The sequence below is a fragment of the Bacillus rossius genome, chromosome 1, assembly GCF_032445375.1.
Source record: "Bacillus rossius redtenbacheri isolate Brsri chromosome 1, Brsri_v3, whole genome shotgun sequence".
In the NCBI taxonomy this organism is placed as follows: Eukaryota; Metazoa; Arthropoda; class Insecta; order Phasmatodea; family Bacillidae; genus Bacillus; species Bacillus rossius.
Window position 1 is genome coordinate 91,472,095 of NC_086330.1, and position 25,719 is coordinate 91,497,813.

General features: G+C 41.3%; 1 protein-coding gene across 1 annotated transcript in view; it reads right to left on the minus strand.

Moving 5' to 3' along the window:
* Positions 1-25,719, minus strand: part of LOC134539961 (intermembrane lipid transfer protein VPS13A-like) — a 392,760-nt gene that overhangs the window by 87,032 nt on the left and 280,009 nt on the right. The window contains exons 38-43 of the mRNA XM_063382355.1: positions 22,096-22,340; positions 20,890-21,026; positions 15,843-15,988; positions 12,537-12,688; positions 11,517-11,719; positions 9,068-9,188 (exon numbers count right to left, since the gene is read on the minus strand). Coding sequence (XP_063238425.1) covers positions 9,068-9,188; positions 11,517-11,719; positions 12,537-12,688; positions 15,843-15,988; positions 20,890-21,026; positions 22,096-22,340 — 1,004 coding nt within the window. The remainder of the gene's footprint in view (positions 1-9,067; positions 9,189-11,516; positions 11,720-12,536; positions 12,689-15,842; positions 15,989-20,889; positions 21,027-22,095; positions 22,341-25,719) is intronic.

Sequence of the window (25,719 nt, forward strand, 5' to 3'; positions counted from 1 at the left end):
AAGAGAACTGTTAATAAGGTTAATGATTCCTCATGGAAGAATGTGTTCATCCCAAACTGCAGCCTGCACTAGACTGCAGTTAAGGCCTGGTGTGCGAGAGAGTATAGCATCACTTGCATGCCAAACCATTTCAGAAAAAAAGTTAAACAAAAATATGTAAATGTTAAAAAATAAATATATGGCACTTTGTTAATTACAGTATTTAATCGCATAATGTCCACCATCGCATAATATCCGCACATTTATTTTTAAATACAGTAAACTACCTATTATCCACGCATGCTACGAAAAAATAAAACACATAATGTAAATCTGTATTTTATTACAAGCAGGGCTAGATTTTAAGGAATATTTTAACCTGCCCAACGGACAGGTGTAATCGAAAATTTGCCTGTCCGCCATCCAATTTGCCTGTCCGCTGTTTTACCCAAATAAAAAAAATTTCAAAGTGGCTGAAAAAGTGAGAAAAAAGGATTTTTGCTATATTTTGCACCTATTTTTATCACACACTTAACATCCTTATTTAATCATCATTTTCAGACGAGTCACTGTCTGAGTCACTGCACAAATTACTTGGCTGATTTTGTCTTGAACATCTTCGAAAGGGTCGACGTTTTCTCTGAACATTATGATACCAGAGATTTATTGCTGGTGCTGGATCAAACTCACTTTCAGCCATTATTGTTTATTTATAGATATTGTCAAAGACGTTTTATTTGCGGTCGCTGTCGCATAAATGTTATTAATCACCTCTGCTACATTAGTGCGTCCGAATAACCTCGGCATCACAAGTTGCACCTGTCCATCGGACAGTTGCCTTTTTTATTTTGCCTGTCCGGACGAGATTTTGCCTGTCCCGGGCAGGCAGACAGGTGCAAAAATCGAGCCCTGATTACAAGTGAGCAAATTTGAACTATACTGACGAGTGTATTGTGTGCAGTATACAGTAAAACGCCACAGGCTAGCTCAGTGCGAAGGCGCAGATAACTCACGAAGTGGCTTTGCAACACATTGTCGGACTGCTTCACTATTTAGAGGAACAAGACGACGATGCACAGTTGGCTGAAAAAATTATGTTGCGGAAATTCAATCAAGAATTAAGAAAAGATGTTTCCAAAGCAAGAAACAAAAGCAAGTGACTGATTTTTTCAAAAAGTTGTAAATTTAAAGAGTTGTGCATTTTTAGTGTCTAATGAAGTCTCCGAGTACGTACAGTACATACAGTGGCGAGGCGTGAGGTTTACATGAGGGGAAGCAACAACTCCGTTCACATCAAAACTAGAAAAGGGGGGAGGGTGGGGGGGTCCGGGGGCCCTCCCCCGGAAAATATGGATTTCAAGGTACAAAATGGTGTTATTTAAGTAGTTTTCTTAATTGAAAATTGACTATTCCACAGGTAGAAAAACTGACATTTTTTTTAAATAAATTATTTTTAAAAAATGTTTGACTTACGTTATTCTGATAGTAAAATACCTACTCTACATAACTTATATACTAAGTGGGAGTGTAGTATCATCGATATCTGGTACAAAATATATAAACAGACAACACATGGCAAAGTAAGTACTTAAAATAATGAGAAGAACCTCATAAAAATGTACTAGAATAGTAAAAATTAAATCTTGGTATTTTTCGTACCAACACAAAAGAAATTATCTTCATACGTGATCAGAAACTCAGTGAACTGGTACGTGTACCAAGAAACTGGCACGTCAATCATTCCTGAAACGCCACGATTTTTTTTCCTAGCCTAAATTATTCTAAGTGTGTAAGGGGAGGGTCCAGGTTAGGGGAGGACCTAAGTGTGTCTCAGGCCGAAGCCTATACACTCTACCATGCGGGTTTTTAACCATGCGGGACAAGGGCGCGTGCATCGTGTGCTTATTGGGGTTTACTGGCCAGCCATGGCTGCGATTGGCGCCATGGCTGACGCCCCATTAGTCACCTAGCTTAAAAGCTAGCTAATGTGACCCAGGTAAAACCTGCATTGACACAGGGAAAACCCTGGGCCGGGTCATGCGGGGATCAATTAACCTGCATTAAGCAAGCAGGTAACTACTGGACAAGAGGGAAGAAGGGTCCAGGTAAGAAGAGTTGGAGGGGCTGAAAAATAAACCATGCTGGAGTTGGGTGCTTGGGCCTTGCGGCCCGCATTTAAATGTTGGGTACTCCTGGGTTTGACGCGTGCCCGCCCTTCCTATATTAAATATCACGTTACTTTACGTCATAATTAAACCCAAAACGTGTTTTAATAAGTTCAGAAGCAATTCAGGGAAAAATGTTTCGGCAATAGGCCTACTCACGTAATATGCGGCGACGAATCTGCGCGACGTCGTAGGTTATAAACAAAGCGACGAACAATAGAATAATTCATTAAAGCAACCAACCATCTTCGCCCTTTATTTTTTACGTCGCTATAACCACACATATTAATGTACTGCAGAATATAAAAGTAAATATGAACGAGTTGTGTGAACAAATGTATATTTTTCTTTCGCCACAGCTAAACATGTACATTGTGACGCCATCTTGTGACCGGCGATCTACCAACTGTATTAATATTTTATAATAGTATAAATTTAACTAATTAAGTTGTGAAAGCAAGTTTAAATACTTTTTAATACATAGGATTGAATATATATTATGAACATATAATTATTTATGTCAAGTTTATCTTTTATTTTTAATTATTAATATCTAGTTTATACTTCCACCACCAGGGCAGGGAAATTTCGGCGAGAGTTATGCGCGTGCATCTCATCCCTTCCAAAGAGGAGTTAGTTCGCCCCTCCCTTCTTTTTCTTCGTTCCCGCGCATTTCTCCCTATATAAAGGCGAGGTCATCCACCTGAAAGTTAGTTGATCGGCCCGACGGCCAGTGAGGCTGGAATCCGCCCACTGACCATAGGGCGATCATAGGGGAAGCAGCAGAACGACTGGCTATCCGTTTTCTGCTGCTCGCACCCCTCCTTCGCGAGTTAGGCCATCCGAGGACCTATCTCGGCATAGGGAATTTGTCTCCCTTCCCCCCCCCCCCTTTCTGGACGATAGGGTGTACCGTGTTTCGACTCAGTGTATGTTTGGACATTCAGGACAATAAAAGTTCCGTGAAAAATACCGACAGTATTCTTCAATGTATAGCTTAGCCCCCTATCCCTCACCCCATTAGCTATTCGCCTTCACCAGCCAACTGTGACTCCTGCCGCAAGACCAGCAGTTCGACCTCCTTCTCCACCCGGATACCTGGCTCTCACCCAAGAGAGACATCGAAGAGAGAAGAGAGGACACCTCACCAACCAACACCACAACAAGTTGGCGCACCAACGCGGGGCCCGTTGATTGTTCTACAATACCCGTGAAGACCCATTGCAAGCTCTACCAGACGGACTAGCCAACAACCACTGGAATGGACCCCTGCCACCACTTGCAACTCATAGAAGACTTAACCAACAATAGCAGGCACACCATGGCCCACACCAGGAACAGCAGCAAGCAGGCAAGTGCTCCTGACCTTCCTACCACCAGAGATCTTCGAGAAGCAGACCCAGACAGCGGAGGGGAACAGTCTCCCCTCCTGGCGCCCAACAACTCACCTACCTGTACATACCCAACGACGGCGGACGCAGTCCATCGACTCTGCGGTGTAGAAGACTGCTGTGGCACCGGAATCCACCAGATCAGCTGTGCTCACTGTGGACTCCTGTTCCATCACTCTTGTCTGGGATGGCCAAACGAGCCCAGAGATCACGCCGGACTAGAATATCGATGCCTCGCATGCCAGCAGAGACAATCCTGCTGCAGCATGGAACCGATTAGCTCTAGACCTGATGGGACCTTACCCCAGAAGCACGACGGGTAAGTGCTTCATACTCGTCACCACAGACCTTTTCTCACGATGGGTCGAAGCCTTTTCCCTCGCTAAAGTTGATTCATTTTCTACTCCAAGATGAAGTGTTCCCTGGATGGGGATACCCCATAAGCATACTTAGAGACAATGGGGTGCAATGCACTAGCAAACTATGGGCCAACACTTGCGCCAAATGGGAAATAGAAACCTGGGCCACTCCAGTTTACCATCCCCAGGCAAACCCTACTGAGCGCCGTAATCAGGAACTGAAGAAAGGGCTCAGGTTGCGTACCGCGGGCAATCATCGCCACTGGGATCGCTACCTGGGAGAAATCCTCTTCACACTGCGGCGTAGGCACAATGAAGCAATCGGAACCAGCACCAGCGAATTAAACTTGAGACGACAGATCCAGCAACCTGGAGAATGAAGTGGAGTTCCAACCCCACATACCGCCCTTCAGCGAAGAGATCTGTCTACAAGCTGCCACCAGAGTAGATGCGCACGAAAGGCTCAAATAGGGTACCTAGCCCGCAAGTATCCTACACCGAAGAATACGCCCAACCACCAGATTGCTGAAGGACAAAGGGTACTAGTCAAGACCCATCCACTTAGCAATAAGCCTAACCACTTCTGCGCCGGATTCGCACCAAAGTGGGAAGGACCCAACCAGGCCTCTACCAGGCCTCTACCAGCCTCCACAGCATCGCCAGATGCCGTGGCGGAGCTGCAAAGGAGACCCCAAGGACCTACCAGGATGGTACCGAGAGACGGTTTGGTGGACACCAAACCAACGGCCTTACCAATGGCCGAATCCTACAACCACCGGCAGCAGTCCCAATAGGCGTTCCCAGGAGACCACCGGCAGCTGTCCCCAATCAGGACTTCCAGAAAGCTGAAGAAGCCATATCCGAAGTGATAACCCAGAGACTCGTACACTACAGAGACTGACAGTTATCTATGTGTAAAGTGTTCCTCCAAGACGTCCTAGCGTCTTCTCCCGTAAAGTAACGCTCGCCACTAGGGGGGAAATTGACGCCTGCCCGCCCTTCCTATATTAAATATCACGTTACTTTACGTGATAATTAAACCCAAAACGTGTTTTAATAAGTTCAGAAGCAATTCAGGGAAAAATGTTTCGGCAATAGGCCTACTCACATAATATGCGGCGACGAATCTGAGCGACGTCGTAGGTTATAAACAAAGCGACGAACAATAGAATAATTCATTAAAGCAACCAACCATCTTCGCCCTTTATTTTTTACGTCGCTATAACCACACATATTAATGTACTGCAGAATATAAAAGTAAATATGAACGAGTTGTGTGAACAAATGTATATTTTTCTTTCGCCACAGCTAAACATGTACATTGTGACGCCATCTTGTGACCGGCGATCTACCAACTGTATTAATATTTTATAATAGTATAAATTTAACTAATTAAGTTGTGAAAGCAAGTTTAAATACTTTTTAATACATAGGATTGAATATATATTATGAACATATAATTATTTATGTCAAGTTTATCTTTTATTTTTAATTATTAATATCTAGTTTATACTTCCACCACCAGGGCAGGGAAATTTCGGCGAGAGTTATGCGCGTGCATCTCATCCCTTCCAAAGAGGAGTTAGTTCGCCCCTCCCTTCTTTTTCTTCGTTCCCGCGCATTTCTCCCTATATAAAGGCGAGGTCATCCACCTGAAAGTTAGTTGATCGGCCCGACGGCCAGTGAGGCTGGAATCCGCCCACTGACCATAGGGCGATCATAGGGGAAGCAGCAGAACGACTGGCTATCCGTTTTCTGCTGCTCGCACCCCTCCTTCGCGAGTTAGGCCATCCGAGGACCTATCTCGGCATAGGGAATTTGTCTCCCTTCCCCCCCCCCCTTTCTGGACGATAGGGTGTACCGTGTTTCAACTCAGTGTATATTGTTAAAGCCGACGCAGGCGACAAATTGAACTGTTTGGACAATTCAGGTCAATAAAAGTTCCGTGTAAAATACAGACATTTTTCAATGAATAGCCTAGCCTCATCCCTCACCCCACTAGCTATTCGCCTGCATACCAGCCGAGTGTGAATCCTGCCGCAAGACCAGCAGCTTGGACCTTCTCCACCCGATACCTGGCTCTCACCCAAGAGAGACATCGGTGAGAGAAGAAGAGAGGAGACGGATCAACATCATCCCGTCAGGTTATTATTAACCAGGGGCGCATGCGCCCCCAGGGGCGGGCGGCTTCACTCGTCAGCCCAGCCCAGCTGCCCAGACAGCCACAGTTAAACCAGATGTGGGCAGACGAGCCAGTAAACCGGCTCGAACTGCGGGCGTACGGGGCGAAAGGCAGCCTGACATTGCGCCATCTTCATCTTCCTTCTTCCAGTCAACAGCCAACAACCTGTCAAGCCAGGGTGGGGGTAAGTCGTTCAGGCGAATTAAGTATCTTGCGAGTCAGACCCTCTTGTCCTCCAAAATCCCGGGACGGTTGAAGGTCGCGCCGCCCAGGCTACCACTGGCTCCAACAGGGCCCCAACTTAAAGGCGCCGCCATCTCTTCCTTCAGAGTTACGATGCTGTTCAGTTTCGTTGCGCGCGCGGCAGTTCACAACTCCGCAATTTCCAGCCCGCAGTTCGTCTACACTTCGTATCTAGGGCACATCGAGCTCCCCTGCGGTGCCTTCGCCGACGGAACTGCTTTCTGCCGCGCGCCGAGCTACATTCAGGCTACCTTTCACCCCGATAGCCGTAATAACGACTCCACAGGCCAGCCATTGGTCCGCGGACTGCTATTGGTTATTCACAGTCACCCCAGCGAGATTGCAACTCTCAAGCTGGGATCCCGTATCCGCCACCCGCGGGACGCGTACGCCCACAAGTCCCCCACGCACTGCCAGCCAACAGCCCGCGGGAGAGATGTGCGCATCCCGAGAGACGACCGCCGACTGAAACGCGACCTCGCCACCTGCCCTGCCGAACTGTGGCGGACATAGCCGAAGCAGTCGGCGGAAGAATTCTACCGTCTGCTTCGGCCATGTTCGCTTCAGTTCGGCAAGAAAGCGCTACCTTCGTAGCTTCTACCACGTGTTTTTACAGCCAATCCCCTCCCTGAACCTTTGTACCATGCCACCCACCCTTCCGAAAGAAAACTACTGCGGCAGCCTTCCTGCTGAAACCGGTCCTACCAGCGCTTCTAAACCTAGCAACGCTTCTAAAACAGCATGTTTTGTGTGTCAACGAGTTCTTTTCTTATAGCGCACAGCGCACAGTACTGGGTCCCAAGAAGATAATGTAAAAAATACATACACCTAACGGCACGAGCCAAAGTAAAATACTATTCTGAATAAAATATTTATTTAAAAAATACAATGTCTGGAAACTGCCTGGGCAAGCACTGCTTGCCTTGCTTGCCCTGACGAGACGCCACTGAGTACATACTGTATCCTTCTTATGAAATAAGTACCGAGCACTTTTATGTTTACATTACTGAAATGTATTGTATGTTAATTATTCAGTAAAATACTAAAATTTTAGCATCATTTAATAATTTTTACTGTTAATTGTAACTTTTACTGTACATAAATTTGTAGATTTTGAAGTTGAAAATAATCTTTCCTTTTTTGTTTCCCATTTTAGGCTCTTTTGCGGATTATCTGCGATTTTCACTATCCGCGGTGGCCCTGCCACTTAATTTTGCGGATAATCGGGAGTGTACTGTACTTGAAATGGAATTTTTAAAAATCATCACCAGACAAAGCAACCTTGGCCACCCCTGAAAGGCACTGTAACGGGATGGAAATTTACAGACGCTGTTAACAATGCTTTGACCTTGAGTTGTTCATTTCTCCGGAGCCGTCGCTGAGAGGGTTTGTAGTGTGGTGAAACCATCCGGACTCAGAAACTCGCACTCTACTGCGCGGTTGCCTGCGACATCACGCGAGTTGCAAGGGGATGGGCATACATAAATTCTTACATGTCAGGAAGACAAGGCTCTGCTTTGTTTTTGTTAAAAATTCCTGCTCAGCCTTTTCCACGCTCTGCACTCCTTCCACCGCTTCAGTCAAGCAGGGCAGGAGGGGACTCGCATGCACTGACGTCTGCTGGTAACTTTTTTATACACACAGTGGGCAAGGGACAGGGAGGGAGGCTCGCCGGCGCTGGCTAATGCAGACATTAGACATCTGCCCCGTGCCGTTAGTGGCCATCTCAATGAAAGATATTTATCAACTGGGCCGAGGGAAGGGTGCCAATTTTACGAAGCAGCGATTTTTACTAATGCAATCCGCGGAACCGTGAGCATACGTAAAATCAGGGTACTAGTAAACTAATTATGAGAGAACAATTTTTTTACTCTACACAAAACATGTCAAATTTTGAGGGAAAAATTTTTTTTCTGGACTTCACCTCATAATGTCCACACCCCATTTTTTTTGTCAAAAATGTAGCCTAATTACTGTGGACATTATGTGAGTAAATACGGTAAAACAAGTCTTCTGTAATAAATGGCTAAAGACATAACTATGTTGTTGTGAGAAGTAAAGTGTTACCTCAATATGTAGAAACTTGATTGCATTATAAATTGGTAAAATGAAACAGTGGCACGGTTATTTAAATAATGACCATGGCCGCAAACAGAATCAGCAGGGTTCATTAAAACACAGTGCACTTAGGGGCAAACACACATGTTCTACAATGCATATTCCCTTGCGGGCAAAACTGTAGCAATAATATAACACTCTGGGTGTTCACATGAATATTTAAAGGTTAACTGAACGGAGCAGTTTAACAAAACTCAGGGGTATGCTATTTGCGTGTACACCCGGGGTTTGTCACTTGACTCAGGTCGCCTTGTGTGCGGTGTGTTGCACCAGCGGGGATGGTAGTGGCAGGGTGGTGAACAGCCTCTACTGCCACAGGAGGTACGAATTCACAGCGAAATTATTTGTTTTCTCATTCATTATTTCAATGGCTTTTTTTTGGAATTTTAGAATTTTTCCAACTCCTACTGCACTACCCCAAATTTCAATGTTATACATAATTTCCGAGTGGAAAAAAAAACTTTAATTTAAGCAGTAAGATTCAATTGAGATTAAATACTATTCTTTCCTAACCTGATGCTAATATAAATAAGTGTTTATCCGTTTATTCGCTAGCAGTAATGTGCAGTGTATGCAAAAAAAAAAATGGTCCCAGAAGCACTCGGACCAGCATACAAGCAGGGCACCCACCCTGACAGAGAACACGGTGACGTCGCCGGGCTCCTTGGGTGTGCAGTGGAAGTCTCGGGCGGTGTTGAGGTCGGATGCCAGCTCCTGCCACCACAGGCCTGCCTCGCTGACGTGGTAGCTGCTGCAAAACACGCGCCGTACGGCTGGTCAGGACCGCTGACCCGCCTGCACTCACACAACAACTGTCCTGCCTGGCATGGGCGGAGCGCGCACTTTCAGAGGCCAGCGAAACTGAAGCACACTTGGAAAGGTACCTGCATGGCTACAAGTTATAGCATGATGCTGAAATGATGGTATCCTTAAATTGTATTCCAACTAATCTAAACAATTTTGAATACTTGCTGAATGTTTTCTTTCAGTCATAATACTGTTTGAACTGAAAATATTTTCTCTAACATATTGTCAGTTGGAAATGGATGTAAGATAGCAGGCTAGGTTTAAGTTGACTTTTTATACAGTTATTAATAGGAATGAGCGAATGACACCAAAAGTCAATTCTAAAATCATCTACAGTAGAACCCTGTTATAATGTTTTTCAAGAGAGCACAAGAAAAAAACATTATAAGCAGGAAAACGTTATAGCAGGAAAACGTTATAGCAGGAAATCTCAATTTCGCACTTAACAATGTTCAAGCTTTGTACCAATGGACTCACCAAGCTATGTAAACAACTTTAATGTTAAAACCAAAGATAGTATACTTGATACATGAATTTTCTGAAACAAGCCAACAATTTTTCAACTTCGTCTTGTTCCCTGCTTAAATTTTGTTTGTCTTTAAAGATACACTGCCACATTTTTTGTAAAATTGTCTCACGATTCATGATAACATTAAGAGTGAGAACGTCTACTCCTTTGCCACCTCAAAATGTTTAATTTTGGGATTCTTACGTATGAATGAAAAAAAAAAAATTATTTGTAAGCAATAGAAAACACTTTTAGTATTGCCCTCGCTCAATGGTTGGAAACTTAAATATCGCAGGACTATGCACGTGCATCTGAATACCTACTGGAATGGCAAGGAAGAGAAGAGTTGACTAAGGGTGCCAACTGACACGTAACTATGAACATTGTGTATGTGTACCCTCAGTATATTGCATAAAATTGTATTTTAACATACTTCATGTATTGTATGGCAGTGATTGTAAACATAAACATACATAAAGGAAACTTTTTATCGTAAGTGTTGGAATAATATGGTTTTAAAATATTTTTTCCCCATTTATTGAATGTTAGAAAGCAAACATTATAAGCAGGAAATTACACTATTTATGAACGTTATATTCAGGAAATAAATACATTGTCCTTATGGGGGAAATATTGGGACTTTAAAAATATGACATTATAAGCAGGAAAACATTTTATGCAGGAACTTATGATAATATTTTTCTGTACTTCAGTTAGTTGGTTGGAAAATAGTTGTAAATGTTTGGTTCTATACTTGAATGTCTGGGTTCAAAGCTACAAGCAAATGAGATGAACTGCTAAAAAAATAAAAATTATAATGCTAACACGTAACAGTAATTTAAGCTCAAAATATTAGTTTAGAAACTAGTAAGCAAGCTTGTTTGGCTGTTTAGCATATATTATATTAAGGCTACATGCTGTTTCACCAAAGGTCCTGAATTCCCTTTTTGGTGTTTGAACTAGTTGTTGTGTAATCCCTTTACCACTTCAAAGAAGAAAGCAATGGATAACTGCTGCAATAAGGCCCTGCCATGAGAACCTCAGGTGCCTCTCATAGCTACCATCCCCATGGCATTATCTGGGGTGACCACTTTTGGACGGAACATCAACACTCATCACCGTGCAGGCTCACTATCACATTGAAACACAAATATAATTCACATGCTTCCCAAATTAAGATTTGAAAAAAAAAAAAAAAAATTACATTGCAGATAAAAGAACTACACGTACACCGTTGCTTGTTTGCACTGTGTGGTTTTGGAGGAAACTCAGAGAAAGGACAGAAAAGATCAATACCCAAACCCACAGAAAACAAGTCAAAATCAGAAAATGTCGAAAGATCAAAAGTTAATTGTCTAGACAGCACAGAGAATACTGTGGATGGAATTAGTGAAAACCAAATCACAGCACAGATGAACACAGTGAACTGATGACAATGAGACAGTTGCAACAATAAGAACACAGATGAACAACAACCTTAGACAACACAACATCACACAGAGGAACCCAAAGATGAAATTAGGTATTCTGACAACACGATGACAACACAGAAGAACACAGTAGACTTCCTATGAAAAAAAAAAAGTTGCAGGAATCATTCAAAGAACGAAACAAACTACACATTATTAAAATAATAAACAACTCCCACCATGTTTTCTTGGCCCATGCAGCTATTTTTTTAACGTGCAATTCAGGAAAACATCAGCCTCGCTCTCCATGTAAAGCATAAGAGACAGAATCACCACTTCTGGCTGGAGAACTTACTCAACATATGCCGGCAGTATGTGCAAGCGGCAGTGGTAGGCCACGTACAGGGGCACACTGAACGTCTCGTCCGGCTCAACAATGGCCACGCGGATCTTGTCGTCGAACGGGTTGGTCGACTCTCCCACGTGCTCGACGTCTAACGCATCCAGGATGGACTTCTTGTAGTACAGCCCCATTGCGTATGATGTCTCGTTCCTCACCTGTGCCCACAACCAATCCCTTTGCCAGTTTTAATATTTCAGAACATTATGCTAATAAAAACTGTACATAAATTGATAAATTATCACGCTCATTACGATTGTTAAAGATGCAGGCTGCTGATTTAACGCACTTAACTCCCTTGACCTACTCCACATAGTATATAAGCACTGTCTCATACAAAACACTATTGTGTAATTCCTGTAGATTGTGATTCTTGTACCTGTTTTTGGTTTGGTTACTTTTTTATCAAAATATAGTATGGATTTTAAGTATAAAGAGATTTTTTTTAAATTCTATCATTACAAATATTATTATAAATTATAAGTATATATAATTACATAACGATTAACAGAATTTTACACCCCACTACCAGTGACAGTTGTCGAGAGATTCTCCAATTATTGTGCAAGGAAGAGTCGTCGTCTTAGCCAAGCATGACTGTGACTTGTTACATGTTACACGATTGACTTCATAAAGTTAAATTTAACAACTCTTTACATAGTGATTATAAAAATTTTATTGCAAAGTTAAAAGTCAATTGGTCAAATTGTGGAGAACCAATCAGAACCTAGCGGGAGATTTTTTTTATGCTGCGTTGGGTGGGAGACACATGGTGATTTGAATCTGAATAACCTAGAATGTTCTTAAAATATATTAGGAAATTTTTCGGCCAGGGTAAGACAGTTAAACTGGCGCGGTTAGAACAACGAAGTTATAGATCATCTTCAAGTTTGTATTTTGCATTGAGGGTTGAAATCAGGGAATGAAGTATTCAATAGCAGAGTGTTGGTGAAGGGGGTAGGGGAGAGGCCCTACCTGCAGAGGGGATCGCACTGTGATGGCGCGGCGGCTGAGACGGGTGTCGTTGCTCACGACGAGGTGGTAGCGGGTGTGGTTCCTGGCTGGGTGGACTGCATGCACCTTGCTGACGGCCCGCCGGGGCGCCAGCACCTGCAGCGGGTCGAAGCCTGCGCACACGTGAACCACTACACGTCTCTCCAGCTCCCGTGTGACGGACTCTTGCTCTCTACAGAACGGGATGTGATGTGCAATCATTTTTACATGTAACAACATAGTATTTTATACAAGACGTTTATTGACATACTGCACGAGCTTATGAATACAAATGATGAAATTTCATTAATAATAGCTGAATACTCATGCATTCTGAACCTTGTAATGTTGTCCACATGACCTTTTTGTCGACCAACTGTGAACATAAACAATTATGATATGAACAATATATGTATTAAAAGTAATACCACACCCACACAATAAAAATACATAAAAATATGACTGTAAAGCTTTAAATTCCAAGTAAACATTTACTCAAAAGCATATGTTACTATAAGTTATACCTTGTCTTTATGTTAGCATGGACAGTTAAAATATTAGTGACAATTTAATAAATATAAAATCTATAAAAATGACTATTTAAAACTGCACTTTGGACATAGTTCAAAAATATTCTCAAGATAACTCGTTTTTACATTATTGAGCACTATTTCTATTCCTTAGCTTGCGTGCTAGTGTAAACACAGCCGGGGTATGCGATAAATATTGCCATTGATACTTGCCTTGTTCGGAGGTTACTCACCAGCTCTAGCCGGCTTTACTCAGGGATGTACTGATTAACAAGGAGCTGTAGAACTCGCTGTCCTAGCTCGCCACGGGTCCGGAAAGCAACTAAGTGCACACCGACTTGCAATCCTTGTCATAGCTCAACGACACCAGCCTGTTGTGCGGGGACTCGAACCAGCCCCGCGTGATGCCATGACAACTCATCATCTCTTAGTTACTGACGTCTCCTATTCGGCCTGCTTATTAGCTGTGTAAGTGCCGCTTGCTTACGATGGACTGTAACATCCAGTCGTCTGTCGTTATGCCTGTAATCCGCCCAAAGGGTTCGTTGACTTGTCTGCTTGGAGTCACTCGTCAGGTTACTTGCACTCGCTGAGCAAGTGTTGCTTGCTCCTCCTGGGACTTGAACCAGCCACATATGTCCTAATACCTCTCCTCGTCACTACCTCATTCTCACTTGGTATTTAGTAGTTCGCTCAAATCGACTTAACTAGCAAGTATTTACTCATTGATACTTGAATCGAACCTAAGACCCTCGAGCTTCTTGACATCATGTCAACACTTCGGATGTGGTTCCTGGTGGCAGGACTGCCCCTCGTCATCATTCGTCAGTTGGCAAAGCGTCGTGGCTGTGGTATAGATGCGCTAGTTTCCTCTCATAGTGACGGCGTTGTCTCTTCGCGCATCAAAACCCCTCTCTCTTGTCTCTGCAAAAACTAGGGTATATAGATCCTCCCAGCAGCACCAACATTACTAACCAGAATATTCTTTACTCTGCTCGCAAAAGTTGTGCAGAAAGCATAAGTAACGGAAGATACTTGCAGGCCTGCATTACAGCCAAATGAATGAGAATATTCTTCCCTAACCTCGCTCAAGCTCCAAGGGTTGTCTAACCAGCAGGGGAAGGCTGAGCTGCTCTCGCAATACGGAGCATAGCGAGAACGCCCGTTACACCCATACTATGACAACTTTCGACACAACTCACGTTATAGCAACATTCTATTAGGTATATCCACAACACAGCCGGTAAGTATCTTTGTACATTAAATTTGTTATTTTTTTACTGCTGTAACAAATTCATCTTTTTAATTAATCATTTTCTCTATCCAAGACTTAATTTTAACTACAAAGATAATTTTGGATCCACCTCTCAAAACCGAACTTAAAACTTAAGGGAAAATTAAAATACAATATTTACCTGAATATAATATTATTATTTTTTATCAAAACTGTGGAAACTAAAAGTGAAGGTCGCATTATTTTTGCAAAATTATATCTAGCCATTGGGGAGACTTATAGAAAAACTACACACTCTGCTTTTTAAATATGTGACTTATGCTACTTTAGACCGCTGTTAATCACTGCCTCCTGAACCTTCACTAAGTTGAAAAACTACATGCTCTGCCCGTAAACTGCATCATTTATGCCACTTTAGTCAGAGGCTTCCTGAACCTCTGCACAGGTGTGATGGATGAGAGATGCAGGATATAGGAGAAGGTGCAAATGGAGATTGTCACTGAGTTCTTTCTGCTTTTCTTCACCTCTTTCACCCTTTTGACCACCAACTACCATATATCACCACATTCTTTGCTTTCTGAAAAGTCGCCGCTTTTAGAACTACAGTCATAAAATACAAATTTTTTTACCTGGAGCTTAGTGTTTCAAAAGAGACTCTACTGATGACTGTGGCACCAAAAAGGGTCTAGTAAATATGGAAAGAATTGAATAATTTAAATAATATTCAAGTGCTATGTACTTGAATTGCAATTTTCAATCCATAGTCTTTTTCATAAAATCATAATACAAAAGTTTGGGGTCACATCATATTCGGAGTTGCATTATTTTCGGGAAGATTTGAATTAAAAATAACTAAAACATAGTAAAAACAAAAACTTTCAACCATTTGTATATACGTTTCAAGAACTACGTTTCTGAATCAATCCATATTGTAATTTTATTCACAAAAATACACACTAAGAAAATTTACATTGGGAAATTGTAATATGATAGATACAAAGAAAAACACAAATAGATCTAGTAAACTACAAAAATGTCGGTTTTAAAATTTTTGTATAAACCATAATTCCCCCAATATTTTTTTTTCATATCTTTTTCAATGAAACTCAAAGCTTTCAAATTTTAGAGATTCTATGGTATTTAAAGTGTTCAAGAATTTGCCCGACCCATGACATTTTTTGACCATACTCTAATAAAAAAATAATCCCTGTTCAATTAATAAAAAAACTCTTAAAATCAAATAGGTATTTCCAGAAAATTTTGGAGTGTTGTCTAGGCTTGAAGTTTTTGTGTTGAGCATTTATGAAATAAATTATACTTTATTGTTTTTATTATAAGTTGGAGGAAGTTACGATATTCTGCTTGTCTTTGAAATCACCAATGTAGAACAATCATTGCTCATTTAGTTTTACAATAATGAGCAAGATATTATTAGCATTTAACAGCTATTGTTTTTTCCTGATTTCCAATAAACATTTAGGGTAGCACAAAACTGTAATTTTTTGATGGGGATCATGAACATACCTTCAATACTGATCTGCAACCTCTCATCCGTGATGGTTTTGTAGAGCTCTGTCACGGTCTTGTTGCGGAACTGAAGAACCGGGGTGAGGGGCCCGTCCTCACCCTCGCTGGTGACTTCGCTTGCATAGTGGAAGCCTCCTTCAAACCTGCAGCAAGTCGTAGTACCTTTCCACAAGCTGATGCTTCTTCGTGACATTTATAGTTCACTATGAGGAATGATCTCACATAAAAACCACATACCCTATTTTATCGTATAATTGTTGCACGCGCATAATCGTCGCACCCATATTTTAGGGCGTCAAAATTTGGATAAAAAACAAATTCGCGTAAATGTCGCATGATGTTTTTGGTCCTGCTATTAGATTACGAGCGCTTTGTGTAGGTATCTTTTCCATATAAAACAATGTATTTTAAAGTAGATATCTAATATTTATTTGGACATTACCACATACAGTTAACTCACGACTATCCGACGGCAGATTATCCAATTTGCGGCTTAACCGGCAGCCTTTTTTAAGAAGGAATAATTTTAAACAGATAGTAACTTTTCGGTCGTGCAGACTGCTGTGGCGCGCGGTGTGGCAACACTGTTGGATGACCGAGATAAAAAAAGGTCTGCACCTGTTTTGTTTACGTGCTCCGATTCCTACCCCTCTCCCGTGAATCATCTGGCTGGCGCAGCACTGTCTTGTCGGCTGTACAGTCGCAGTCAATATTGAGTTTCATCAGTCGTACGCGCAAGATGTCTACTTCCAAATGTAAACGAGTTGTTTTAACAATTGAACAAAAACTGCAGGTGTTAAATAAACTGGAAGCTGATAGTACTTCGGTTAGCCAGCTTTCAAAGATGTATGGTATTGGGGAATCTACAATACTGGATTTGCGAAGTAACAAAGCTAACATAATTGCCTATGCAAGTGCTTCAGACTCTATGAGCGCTATGAACAAGAGGAAAACTATGAAAACAGCAACGTACGAAGAACTGGGTAAAGCTATGTTTGAATGGTTGAGTCAGAAAAGAGCTGAAGGTACTCAAGCGTCCGGTGTAATTTGTGCAGAACAAGCAAAGAAGTTTTTTGAAGATATTGGGATGGAGGAAGAATTAAATGCTTCTTCGGGTTGGTTAACCAGGTTTAAACAGCGCCACGGCATACGAGAAATTGCGATTCAGGGTGAGAAGTTAAGTGCTGATACATCAGAAGCAAGAGATTTTTGTAAAGAATTTGAAGAATTTATTGAAACGGAAAATTTACAGCCTGAACAAATTTATAATGCAGAAGAGACGGGTTTGTAGTGGAAATGCCTTCCTTCCAGGACACTAGCTTTTGAAGCAGAGCGTAGTGCACCGGGCCACAAGTTCAGCAAAGAACGATTGACGGCCATGTGTTGCGCAAATGCTACCGGCGCTCACAAAGTAAAACTCTGTGTAATAGGCAAGGCAAAAAAACCATGTTCTTTCAAAAGGACTGAGAAAACAAATTTGCCTGTCTCATATTTTAATCAAAAGGGAGCATGGATGGAGAGACAAATTTTTAAAACTTGGTTTGATCCCAGTTTTGTGCCACAAGTGCAGGAGCACTTACAATCAAAAGGCCTACCACTCAAAGCTGTGTTGCTACTAGACAATGCGCCATCACATCCTAGTGCAGAAGTTTTGAAATCAGACGATGGGCAAATATTCGTTAAATATATGCCACCTAATGTGATGTCGTCTCTCATTCAACCCATGGATCAAGGGGTTATTGCAACAATGAAGAAACTGTACAGGGGCAGTCTTCTTAGGTGACACATCAACAAGGGTGCTGATCTCAAGACATTCTGGAAGAAGTTATCTGTACTGGATGCTATTTATGAAATTTCAAAAGAATGGAATTTAATCAGTGTACAACCATCACTAAATCTTGGAAGAAAATTTTCCCTCACATTGAAATTGAAGATTTCACAGGGTTTGAGGATGATGAATTTTCCGCAGAGAAGTTAGCGGCTTCTTTACGTCGCATGGAAGGGTGTGAGAATGTTAACAGTGATTGCATCACCGAATGGTTTGAAGTGGACTGTACTCTGCCAGGTTATGTGATGTTGAGCGACACAGCGATAGTGCGACGCACCCAAGGTCACACGGGAGAAACAGATGACAGTGCTCCTGACGATAGTGATGGTGACCTGATTCCACAGAAGAGTATTACACTCAGCAGCTCTGGAATGGGCTGATAATTTGCTGGATTATTTAGAGCAGGAAGATGATACACTATTGTCAGACAAACTTACCTTAAGAAAAATTCTTAGCGCAATTAGAAGAAAAGAAAGCACATCGCAAAAACAAGTCTATTACAGATTTTTTTTTTTAATCAAAGTAGCCCGTATTGTTTAGCGTACATAACAGCTGTACAGTAGAATGTACCCCTACTACACCTATGTACATGCATTTATGTTTACATATTTGCCAATTGTATTTGTGTAGGCCTGAAGAGGCTGCGCAGTCTTCTTGAGGTCGTGTGCACCGATTTCCCTCCCCCTCCCACTTCCCTCCCCCCGGACATCCCCTCCCCCAAGTTGTGTGACGTCGGCACTCTCCCACCTGCGTTCGCAGTGCCGCGACTGAAGCGCCATCTATGTTTTATATATAAGGGTGCGAGGCACTAGGCCTCGGGTCTGTCGCTTCGCTGTCGCCTGCCCTGCCTGCGGGTGCTGGTCGTCTGGGCTCCGTCATGGTCAGTATTTGAATTCTTGTTGATTTTGCATGTTGTAGCCATGCATAGCGAACGTAACGTAACAGGCTCTGTTCCCAGTAAAATATGTTTTCTTGTAGGTGCGTCCATTTCTAGAGCTAACGATTAACCTTTCACATAGTCTTGCGTTGGGAACAACCCAATCCCTTGCGGACAATAAACTTTTTTGATATTTTGCTTTCAATGTGGCCATGCGGAATTGCCTTCCTGTGGCTTGGCGTTTCTCCTGTTGTGCTTAGCCTTGTTTGATAATTTCTCTGATCATGCCTTCTTTTTGTAACGTGCCAAGTTAAAATTGTAAGGGTGCAACGGCCCCCCTCTTTCACTGTAGAATCACTGTTGTTTGTCATCTTGCAAGTTTGAGACGTTGTTCTAACGCAATTTTTCTAGTTTAATTATGTTTGCTTTTGTATCACCGTCTCATACGCCGAAGCCCAACCGACCAGGCACGTGTGAATGCACAGACCCACGATGTCGTGTTTAATGTTTGAAAGGCCATTCTGTACGTTTTCAGTATTAATTAACTTGTTTTAATGACCCATTTTATCTGTGCAGCACATGCGTGTGCTTGTAACTTACCTAGCTATGAAACTAATTCGCTCAAGTATAATGTATAATTTTTGGAGTATCAGAGCTAGCAAGCATAATTGTGTACATATATATTTGTATACTAATGAAATAGTTGGAGTTCGCATTGCGCGTTACATGACACTTTATGTACCTGCTTCTCATAAAGTTTGCTGTTTGTTTTGTGATTGCCATTATAAAGGATCTAACTTGTTAAACGAAATAAATATCTATAATAATTTTGTTAAGTATGCCTGGGATCTGATTCAGCGCAACCTCAGAAACTTCTGTGTGTTCCATCCAGCTGGAATTATTCAATTTAACTTTGTGTCTTCATGCACAAGTTTGTAAGGTGGTGCGTCTCGTACCCACCACATTGCAGGCCTAAAGAATTTTTGCGTGTTTAAGATGTGTGAGTATTTTTGCGTGTTTTTTAATGCTTTAAAATGTCTATAAATTAATATTCTATCTTTCCTCAATTCTTGTTTACATTACATATTCATATGCACATACCGACATATGTATACGACCATAAATATATGTATAAACATACTCAAGACAAACATGTAGGCTTATAGGCCGAGATTTTTTTCGCCTGAAGCATTTTACTTAAATGCAATTGACTGCACCTCATTTCTTATTCCAACGGCCGGAAAGTCAACAGAAAATTGCCGTGTGCGCACCAAACGTAAGTAAACTGAGTGTCAAAGTAATGTTTATTTGACAGTAATGAGATGTAAAAGTGCATTATGTATCTACTCCACACAGTTTGTTCGTTTGTTTATTGAACAATTGCATAAATTAGTACGTACAGTTTCATATAATGATATACTAATACTGTACGTATGTATACTGGCACATAATAGTACATAAGTTACTAGTATTATTCACTCTAACACATTACCATACTTCCGATTGCCTTCCGTCGCGGCCGTGGTCATTTGCACGATAAGGGGGTGGGGACAGATCATTTTTGTTTACATTGAGCGGTAAAAAAAACTGGTTAAAGTGTATTATCCGGCGTTTTGGGTTACCCGCGGCCTCGGCCCCCTTCATTACCGCGGATAATCGAGAGTTGACTGTATTTAATTAATGGAAATACGAAGTTGTCTGATGAGTAAATTTTCTTTTAAAGATGATTTAAACATTATATTATAACCTTCATCTGTTTGTCTGCATCGCCGCAGTATACCGCTTATAAAAATTTAGCCAGCGCAGTTTGGCATCATTCATGTTTGGTTATGTTGCTTCCCGAATATTGATATCTTGCCGATTCATGCAATGCACGCTGTCAAATGCAGAGTTAACTACATTCAATAGCCCGCACTCTTTCGTGGTGTGTATTACGACGATAGTTACGCGTTAGTTCATTTCACAGATTCAAGTGGCTCTTATTCAAGTCACAGATTATGTTTTTCTATTTTAAGTTGAAGAAAGGTTTTTGTTGCATTCCTTATTAATACAAATAGTTTGGCATGCTTTTGTATACTCGACTTTTTTTAAAATAAACGTACTTTTAATAAATGGGTTTTGTTTTTACGAATAACTTTACCAAACAAAAATTCATTGAAATTACCGAACTTGATATCTACAGGTGCTATGTGGAACTTATATTTTTACACTTTATTCACTGCCAACATATTAGTATATATCAAAACAAATTTTAAGTTGATGCATCAGTTATTTATCAAAGGTTTGTTTCGGCAGCGCTCAGTTAACTGATGGTCATCTGCAGCATCCTGGTAACCTACCCTTCCACATCGATGTCAGACTCGGTTGGGCTGGCATCGACAAGCCCTGTGGTGGCTGAATCAGGACTGCTCACGAGGGAGTCACACTTCTCATACGTCGCTGAAGCCAGTACGTTCTCCTTGTCTCCAGGAAGCAACTGCAGGAGAATTTCAGTAACTTCCATGCTAGTGAATCATGAATGCATTGACAGCATACAATAGTAAGAAACAAGTTACTTTGTCATAGAAATTGGCTCTGGAAATCATACCGTGGAATAAATGTGCATGAATAAATTGATGTGTCGGGGCAATCACCTGCTCACACTATGAAAAATTTACATAGTGATGTCGTAATGAAAATATGAGGATAACTCCTGGCTCCTGCTACTGCTTTATTTTAAAATGTGAACAAACCAAGTCATTAGTACAATGAGGTCAACAACACTGGTTACCTACAGTCTGCTATATTTATATTACTAACATGCCATTAAAATATTGAAACATGGACATACCATACAAAGTAAAAAATTACACAAGACTACACTTTGACCCTCACTAGAGGTAGTTTCCAGCATACAGTTTTAATTGCTACTATCATATATGTAGAATGATCACTCAAGTTATGTTTAAATGTACAATGCGTTCGAAGTCAACTTACAATCAATATTATTTACTACAGGTAAATATTCAGGACATGTGACAGTACTACATGGATTTTTGGAGAGACATTTGTAGAGGATTTTGTAACTTTGTTTTTCATTTTTTTTTATTATAATTATTTAATGATCTGCTGATTTAGCTTTCTCATTATGTATTAGAGTGTGTGTATGTGTGGTGAAGGGGGAGGGGGGGGGGAAGTGTTAATTTGATCAACTATGCAAAAGCTGTTGGTCAGTGAAAGTTAAAGGTAAGGTCTCACATTGCAGGGCGATGCTGTCTCCAAGACTATACAGGCCTACAAACCACTAGTAAAGGAGTTGGTTTGAAACTGTAAATCTAAAGGGGTCCGCCTACTCAGGGTGAATTTTTGTTAGAGAGGCGGGACGGTAAGTGCGAAGCTTGCTGGTGCTTCCTAGCACGGTATCGCCCTAAGCACAAAGCTCTGGACTGGGGCGCAGTCTTCTTGTCATGCATAGGACAACTGCGAGATTTAAGTGGTAACCATAACATTATAGGTGTAACAAGTAAACTGCCATACAGAGACTGTTTTGTGATGATGAAACTCACGCTGCTGCAGGAGAGGAGCGTGACCTTGGCTCCGGGGCCTATCTGGTTGTGCAGCACCAGGAGTGACTCGAGCGCGGGGCACGGCACGGCGGGCCGTGTAGCAGACAGCGACTCCAACAGGTCGTGCAACACCCGCAGAGAGACGGGGTTCAAGGTCACCTCCAGGCGGTCTCGCGCGTCAGCCACCATGTAGGTAGCCAGGCGGTCGGGCAGCTCCGTCTCCAGGCCAGAGTCCACCGAGTCGGCTGGCGGTACACCGAGTTGCGGTTACGCATGGCATGGCTCTCAACTTAGAAGACCTCTATGACCAACTAACATCTACACAAAGAGAGATAATATTTAAACACTAACCAGAAAAATCTGAGACTCCCTATGATAAACATTAAAATTAATTTACTAAAAAATATTTTTTTACACCTAAGAACACTTATGCTATGTCCAGATCATTTGCTTTGAAAAAATTATTTACAGTTTCAGAGAAGCAACATGCAAGGCCCATGATTATGCATGTCTGAAGAGGATGGTAGGCTGTGAGTTATTACATGTGTAAAATCTCTGTTTGATAACGAGCGATGCTGGTGGTTGGATGCAAATTATGAAAATAATCACAGGTCTAGCCATCTCACGAATAATGTGTGCATGCTGCAACCATGAATTACCACTCATCACTGACGTGTTGATCACAAGTGTATAAGGGTCACGGCAGTGGAGTTGTCATATTACTGGCCTCCCACTAATCCAGGATCAATACTCTGCAGAATAAAACCCAGGTATTTTTGAAAGAGAGAAAGATATTATTGTGGTATTCTTTTTGCCCCACCCATCCATTCCGTTATTATTCCATTCTCATCTTATCACCTGAAGTTAACACATTCATTCCAACAATCACACATTCATTCATTCACATTTATTCTAACATATACACATTCATTCAATCAACAAGTGTATAATTTTGTAATTGACTGAGTTAAACCACAATAATAGAAGAATACACCCAGTGCCAGAACACACAATAAAGACAGCACAGCTGAACACAGTAGGCCTCATATGATGGAACGCCAACAAGTGTGTACAGCAAACCTCTACGAAGGCTCATGCCCATAATATTTAATAAGGATTGCTTCAAGCTTAGAATTCTTAAATTCCATGTTTTATAAACTTTAATTGACAAATTTTTCTGACCTTCCAGATGGAACCACTTGTAACCGTTCGTTACTTACAAAATAAACAGTTCAACGCCGAAAGCAAATTTTGATGTTTTTTTTAATTTTTTTCCAAACAGAATGCCCCGACGAATCCAAACACTTACAATTGTTCATTCACTCTTTTCACACATATATCTGCCCGTCGAAAAACTGCTGGTAGCTCGCATGACGTGAAATTACCGAAAATTTATATCGTAGATGAAGTCCTTCAGTAATGTTTTACTGCAAGTACAAAAAAAATGGGGCGACCTCGAAAAGGGCCGCACCCAGCGAAAACGAATTCCGCCCCGAGCCAAAATGCCGACGAAGGTGGCCGCAATTTCTAATTCATTGTCCAAAAAAAAAAAAATAAAACGAATTGGTTGACTTACTATTCGGCCTGGCTCCGACCACCAACGTGAAATTATCTATTAGTACATTAAATTATCATTCAGTGAGAAGCCACCGAACGCGACCTACTGTGGCAGCGATCGACAGACGACTGGTGAAATCATGAACTCGTCTCCTCCACGCAGGGAGTAGACGTCACATGACCTCACCGACCAATCACACGCACGCTTCATTCACTCTTACAGATATCAGCCAATTACAGAGCAAGTTACAACACATGAAAAAATCTTTTACACACAGAACTCTGGGCTTCCCCTGATCAGTCTCTTTTCAATTTCACCTCGAAATCGGGGACTCCCATTCTCGTTCTCTCTCCCACACCGTGAGAGAGCAGTTATTACTCGGTTCCCATGCAGGGGGGGAATTACCGTCTTTATCTCGGTTGGCGGGGAAGCACTGTTTCTTTCTCACTTCCACTTACAGGCCCCTCATGCCTCTCTTTCTAACCATCACACCAGCCCAGACACAGTACCGTGATTTATAATTATATTACAATACGTTAATAAAATTTAAGAACAGCAATCATAATGCAAATTACTTTACAACATTAAAATCATTTAGAAATAACCTGAAAAGTAGGCCTAAACAGGTAAAAATCTACTACAACGGCTCATTTGTGAATAATTTCATAAAAATAGTAATGATTAAAAACGTCTGTTCAAATACAAAATACCTTCTTAAAACACATAGCAAGCAAAAATAACATATATTAATAGCCATAGCGTCTGATTATATTGTCTCATAACATACACACCACTCTAAAAACATTGACCTATACAGAAAAGAAGTTTAAAAGAAAATTATTTAATTCGGAGGGCAGGGTTCTGCAATGCTACATAACCCCCCCAACTTTTCAATTAAATTAACACTACATTTAATTGAAAAGTTACAAAAGTGAAAAATTAACCTGTACAAAATACATTCAAAACATCTTTAGACATAAATGCATCCTGTCATTACATTCTTGTTTATAAAAGAAATTCAAAAACAATTATTTTTAGAAATTACAAAGATTAATACAAATTTTCTGTTAAATTTAAAAATGATATTTCAGTTTTGATACAGTCAACAATCTTCATCCCTAATATTCTCTTAGTTTTATTAATACAAAATACAAGTAGTTTAAAAATTAATTTCTTCACAAATTTCAAGCAGTGTTCCCTGGTTTACGAAGAATCTTCCTATCACATCTCAACTCTGGTTGGAACAGCTGTGGACACCTCTACACAAACTGCAACAACTCCCAATACCTCGAAGACACAACTATCTCAGCTGCACTAGCTGGAACAAGAACTGCAGGCATTACGTCCCTCTGACCACCTGAAAATAATCTCGGCGACAAAATACAAACTCGACGATAAAAACAATCTCGACGACAACCTACTTCAGCTGTGGAGCACCTCGACACTAGCTGCAATAAACTCCAAAAAATTACAAAAATTTCAGGAATTACGTCTCCATGACTACCTTAACGATGATAAAACTTCTCAACGACGACAAATAACATTTCAGCAGTGGAGCACCTCGACAATAGCTGGCACATAGAATTCCAATGACGATGAACAACAACAATCGCCTTCTCAAGACGACAATTGCACGACGATGGATAACTCCTCTCTTACCAGGAAACCACTACTTTCATCCACGAATCAATCAAATCCTCCACTCCTCATACTTGCACCAATAAACTTTAACAACATTGCTAACTCAGACTGCTGACCAAGCTTTTGATTCGATCTTTCTGCTGCTGATGCCTTTAATTTTATTATTATGATTATTACGAAGATTTTACTAATAGAATAATTTTTGAAGGTCTCATGAATAATATATATATATGAAGAAACAATACGACGAATAGAATGACAAATACATTTTTAAACTTCCTTCCCCTCTCAACAGTGAATCCACTATCTCCCTCATACGGCAGGTTGTTGACCCGTCTTCAAAAAGACGCAACCGAACCTCCATTTCATTTGGCCATCCTGTGCCCAGGGTTTTACTATACGGTATGGTTTAGGGGTAAAATACT